Consider the following 5,967-nt stretch of genomic DNA (forward strand, 5'->3'; position numbering starts at 1 on the left):
CTGCATGTCTTCAAGGCGACTTTAACTTAGCGGTGTTTTGTGGGTGAGGGGTAGTTGCATGTCTTCCAATAGGCACGCAACTGCATGTGTCGCCTTCGACTGGAACTGGACTTTGTTTTGTCTCTGGGCGCCGGAAGGGGGACAATTGCATGTGTACATTAGGCACGCAACTGCATGTGCATCGCAGCGACCGAAACTGCACTTGGATGTGTACACTAGACATGCAACTGCAAGCGTCAGCCCTGACTGTAATTGCATGTCTTCCAGCACGATGCTACTGAACTTTGTTTTGTCAAAGGGCGACGAGAGAGGGGGGAGCACTTGCATGTGTTCACTAGACATGCAACTGCAAGTGTTGTAATTGCATGTCTTCCATAATGACCGTAACTGAACTTTGTTTTGGGAAGCATGGGACAGGGGGAGCAGTTGCATGTGTACACTAGGCATGCTACTGCAAGTGTTGCCCCCGACTGCAACTGCATGTCTTCCATCACGGTCGCAACTGAACTCCATTTTGTTGGAGGGCGGCGGGAGAGGGGGAGCAGTTGTATGTGTACACTAGGCATGCAACTGCAAGTGTCGCCCCGACTACAGCTGCATGTGTTCCATCATGACCGCAACTGAACATTGTTTTGTCGAAGGGCAGTGGGAGAGGGCACGGGCAGTTGCATGTGTACACTTGGCATGCAGCTGCAAGTGTCGCCCTGACTACAATTGCATGTCTTCCATCACAACCGCAACTGAACATTGTTTTGTCGGAAGGCGGTGGGAGAGGGCGGGGGGCAGTTGCATGTGTTCACCAGGCATGCAACTGCAAGTGTCTCCCCCTTACTACAATTAAATGTCTTCCATCACGCCCGCAACTAACCTTTGTATTGCCATATGGAGGTAGGAGAGGGGGAGTTGCATGTATGACACTAGGCATGCAACTGCAAGTGTAACCCTCGACTACAACTACATGCCCTCCTAACACATACGCAGCTGGCCTTTGTTTTCTCTGATGGGGGCAGAACAGGGGCAATTGCATGTTTGACACTAGGCATGCAACTGCAAGTGTATCCTATTGACTGCAATTGCATGTCTCCTAGCGCGGATGCAACTGGACTTTATTTTTGTCAAATGGAGGTGGGAGATGAGGCAGTTGCAAGTGTATGTTAGACATGCAACTTCAATTGTCATGCCCAGCTAGAATTGCATGTCTACAACCCGACTACAACTGATCTTTGTTTTGTCGTGGGAGGCTAGGGAGGGGGGTAGTTGCATATCTGATACTAGGCTTTCAAGGCATGTCTACCCATCCGACTTCAAGTGGCCTTTGTTTAGGTCGGTGGGAGAGGGGGACGGATGCATGTCTGTACTAGGCTTGCAGCTGCAATCATAGCCCTCGACTGCAAATACATGTCTCACCACTAGTATTAGAGATGCATTAATTAGTTCGTATTTCTGTGTGAGTCTCTTTTTTGCATTAGGAATTGCATGTCTTCCATCACGCCTACATGTCTGCCACTAGGCATCGGACTACAACTCTGTTGTGGTGTTTCAGGGGGGGGGGGGGGAGGGTGGTGCGGCCGTTGCATATCTTCCACTAGGTGGGGGTCGGCCATCGTATCATTGTTTTATTTATTTTTCTTCATCTTTTCATGATTTATTTTAATACTTTAATATTTTGGTAAATATGCGATGAACTTTTCTGTAAACACATGATAAATATTTGATTTAAATACGTGATGAACATTTTTATATTATGCAGCAAAAATTGGAAAAATGCGTGATGAACATTTCATAATATACAATCGATATTTTTATGAATACACAATCAATATTTTTTGTATATATACGAGATGATACAAATATAGGATGACCATTTATACACATGAAAACACAAACAATTTTTAAATTTACAAAATGTATAGATTGTTTCTCATTTTTAAAATTAATTTTCATAGTTTTCTTTTGTATCTATGAAAAAAAGGCTAAAACAGAACGTGAGCCGGCAGAACAAACACTAGTGGCCTATGTAAGGCAACTCTTTTGCTGTAAGAAACACATGCACAACACAGTACACCTTGCGTATTTTGCTGCTGTAAAAAAACAAAGCCCAAGTAAGGAAGCAAGCCCAACAAAAAGAGAAGACAAGCTACGAAACATTGCCAACGAAAACAGACCCAGCCCAAATAGAAAATTAGCCACGCACGTAAAACAGAAAACCAAACGAGTATACGTGAGGAAAACCTGTCGTAGCTTTCAATTTTGTACGTGCTGACGTCATGGACTGAGACTTCATCAAGTCTCAGTCGACTTATACCTAGACAAACCCATTTCAAAATGTCAAAAAAATTCGAACACAAATTTGACGTGCACATCTCAACATGGCACGTGGGCACGTTCAAGTTTCGTGAACAATTATACATACACCACAATATAAATTGAACTGGATTCGTTCTCCAACGGCGGGAGGCAGCGCTTCAGGCCGATCGGTCGGCGCAGCTTAACATCCGCCGCAACGCCGCGTTAGCTCGTCGACGAACTCATCGAAGCTCCGCTGCGATGACCCGCCGGGCGCCGCCGCGGCCTCAAGGGTCGCCCTCACCTTCTTCACCGCCTCCCCGAGGTCCTTCCCCTCTTTTCCGGACATCACGCGCTCGATCCTCGCCTTCACCTCGTCGGCAAACACAGCGCCACGATCCCCGATGGTCACGCCGACGCGCCACTCCCGCACGACGAGCCGCCGGTTGGTGATCTGGTCAGTGAGCAGAGGGAAGCACAGCATGGGCACTCCCGCCCACACGCTCTCCAGCACGGAGTTCCACCCGCAGTGCGTCAGGAATCCACCCACCGCGGCGTGGGAGAGCACCTCCACCTGGCAGCACCACGGCACCACCAGCCCACGCCCGGCGGACGCCGCCGCGAACCCCTCGGGCAGCGGGTCCGGGTCGTCGGAGCTCACGATGCCCGGCCGCATCACCCACAGGAACCTCGCGCGGCTGGCCAGGACTCCCCCGGCGATCTGGTGCAGCTCCTGCTTGGTGACGTGCGCGTAGCTGCCGAAGGAGATGTAGAGCACGGACCCCGGCGGCTGCGCGTCCAGCCAGTGGGAGCAGTCGGACTCGGCCCACATGGAGGTGGCGACGGCGCTGCGGGCGAAGCCGGCGGGGAGGATGGGGCCCACGGCGTAGAAGGGCTTCTCGGCGCGGAGCGCGGCGATGGTGGACGGCTCCAGCTCCTCCACGGTGTTGCACAGGACGTAGTCGGCGCCGCGCGCCTGCTCGAACGCCTTGAAGATGATGCGGTGCACCACGCTGGTGGCGTCCGTCTCCTGGAGGTACGACATGAGCTCGTGCGGCTCGATCGCCGGCACGCCCGGGATGTACGTGATCGTGTCCTTCCGAGGCTCTGCAGCACGTCCCAGAAAGGATCTTCAAAATCGATGCCATGGCAGACTATTTCGCGGCAACCAATTTTGAATTGAAATATGAGCATATGGGGAGCTGCTCACCGTTGCATCCGAAGTGGCCGTGCTCGGTGAGCAGGTGGACGTGGTAGTAGAGGTTGAAGATGAGCGCGGGCTCCGTCCAGAAGGACACGTACGGGATGCCGAGCTTCCTGGCCAGGGTCGCCGGCCACGAGAAGAAGGTGTCGGCGACGAGGCACGTGGCGGCCGGGTCGACGACGACGCGGCCGAGCAGCTCCTCGACGTGGCCGGAGAGCGCGTGGAGCAGCGAGCCGTGGAACTCGTCGTGGTGCAGCGACCGGTCGAACCCCAACGGGAGGCCGTCGCTGACGAGCTCGCAGCGCACGTCCATCCCCGCCGAGCGCGCGCCGGCGAAGGCGTCGTGCCCGGCCGGGTCGACGCCGAGCGCGCGCGCCGTCTGGTCGTGCACGGCCTCCGTGGTGACCACCGTCACGGCGAAGCCCCGCGCCGCCAGCCGCAGCGCGAGGTGCGTCTCCGGGATGATGTGGCCCTGCATCGGGTACACCACCACCACCGCGTGCGGCTTGCGCTTGCAGCCGCCGCTCGCCGCTACGCCGGCCTCCTTTTGCGCCATGATCACCTAGCTAGCTAGCTAGCTAATTCCTCCGATTTTCTGCGAACCGACACTCGCCTTTCAAGAAGGCAAGACCTGAGCACCGCCCGGGGACTAGCTCATTATCAAATTCTCTCTTCGCCGCCGGCCGGCATCCGATTCGATCGCTTGGCATGTGCAGTGTGCCTTTTCTACTGGCTACCGCTCTGAAGTAGTGGTGTTTGGTGCCAACGTTTGGTCCAAATTTGCTAATCTGGCGTTTCGATCTGTACGGTCCAGGGGTGAGTGCGCAGGTGATGTAGCTGACACTTGATCCACGGAAAAGGCACCTCCCTGCAGATTCGCTCCTTAGGGCATGTACAATGGTGGCATATGGATACATATGCCCCATGACAAAAAGTAATTTGAGGCGCCTACATTTATTTTTTCTCCCCAATGCAAGCTATCGCTAGTGGGCCTCATTAAGAAATAGAAAATAAAGACTTTAGTACACATGCATCTCTACTTTTCACTTCAACCTTTTCAGCTTTTGTCACCGGACCACATTTTTTCTCTTCAAGCACCCGCCTCCTGGAGAGGATCCCGCTTCCCTATCCGAACCTACTTTACATCATATCCGATCCTACGTGGCATGCGAGGCATCACCTTGAGGCTATGCATTGTACATGCCCTTAACCGTGCTTAAACTCGGCTCAAAGGTAGGTCATGTGTAAGAGCATCCGCATAGATGGTCCAAATGTAGAAGTACCTAACTTTTAGACCGTCTGGGGTAAAAAACGCTGCTTCAACAGACGGTCCATATGCAAAAAAAAATGGACCGCGGCCTCCTCGTGATGTAAAATACAACACCTCGCGGTGCAAATTTACATCACGAGGTGCACTTGGTCCAAAACCAGCTGTCGCCCGCGAACGCCCAACCGCACTTCATTTCCTTTCCCTCCGCCCGCCCGAAGACTAGTCGGCCGGAATCCGCCGCCGCGACCGCCCAAAACCTCACCGTCGGCGCCGCCAACACCCCACATCCCCGCTGTCGCCCCCGTCGCCTCCCTCGCCGGTAGCCGGCTCGCAGCCAGCGCGGGATTCGGCGCCCCCGACGGTCCGGCTGCCGCGGTAGGCCTCCGCCGGGCCTTAGGCTACCGTCGACCTCCTCCCCGTCGGCCGTGAGCCTGTCCACGGCCGTTGCGCCGGCCGCACGACCGCCGCACCAAGCCCTCCGCCCGGCTGCCGAACTATTTTTCGCCACCCGCCGAGCTCCTCTTGGCCGGCCTCCAAGCTCATTTGTTATCACCGCGGTCGGCTCCGTCCAGAGCCGATCGCAGCCGTTAGCAGCAGCCAATCCAACCGGCGGCCATCTTCTTCCACCGCGTGCACAAGGTGTTCGATGGAATTCCCCAAGGCATTCCCAACCGGTTTTGGACCATGAATTTGGACCATCTATTGGAGTTACTCTTTTGGACCATGAATTTGGACCATCTGTTGAAGTTGGCCTTTTTTCGGAGCTCCAAAACGCACTTTTTGGCGGTCCAAATTTTACGTCTTCGGTTTTGGACCGTCAAAATTTGCACCATCTATTGGAGATGCTCTAAGAGCATCTTCAACAGACGCCCGGTAGCGTGGCGCGCTAAAAAAGTTTTACAGTGCTGAAATAGTGTTTTTACGCGCGGGAGGTTTACTAGACGCACAAAAACACGGCGCCCAACCCGGCGGCCCCACATGCAACAGCCCGCGCTCACAAGCCAGCGCCCCAAGGCCCGCATGCGCTAAATTTACAACTTCATTTTTGTGCATGCTCTATTTTACAGCTTCAGCTGGAGCACTGTTTTTGATCGCGCGCGTTATATAGGCATATTTTCCAACGCGCGGTTTTATATAGCGCGTCTGTTGGAGATGTTATAACCAAAGAAAAAAGGGTACAACAAAAGTGAAAATGCGCATATCCGAC

At 53.8% G+C, this 5,967-nt stretch overlaps 1 protein-coding gene across 1 annotated transcript; it reads right to left on the reverse strand.

The window, feature by feature from the left end:
* Positions 1–2,222: 2,222 nt before the first annotated feature.
* LOC123163053 (UDP-glycosyltransferase 86A2) lies at positions 2,223–4,236 on the reverse strand. The gene is made up of 2 exons (XM_044580817.1): positions 3,497–4,236; positions 2,223–3,393 (listed from the first exon to the last, which is right to left on the reverse strand). Exons 1-2 carry the CDS (start codon positions 4,044–4,046, stop codon positions 2,489–2,491), a joined length of 1,455 nt encoding a protein of 484 aa, XP_044436752.1. The 5' UTR covers positions 4,047–4,236; the 3' UTR covers positions 2,223–2,488.
* Between the last annotated feature and the right edge of the window lie 1,731 nt (positions 4,237–5,967).

This window comes from Triticum aestivum, chromosome 7B, assembly GCF_018294505.1.
Source record: "Triticum aestivum cultivar Chinese Spring chromosome 7B, IWGSC CS RefSeq v2.1, whole genome shotgun sequence".
Taxonomy (NCBI): domain Eukaryota; kingdom Viridiplantae; phylum Streptophyta; class Magnoliopsida; order Poales; family Poaceae; genus Triticum; species Triticum aestivum.

Bases quoted from the DNA above. Each gene is read 5' to 3' on its own strand.
- LOC123163053 (XM_044580817.1), bottom strand. From the start codon at position 4,046: ATGGCGCAAAAGGAGGCCGGCGTAGCGGCGAGCGGCGGCTGCAAGCGC. The intron at 3,394-3,496 runs GTGAGCAGCTCC...GACGTGCTGCAG, and splicing joins CGGCCACTTCGGATGCAACG to AGCCTCGGAAGGACACGATC.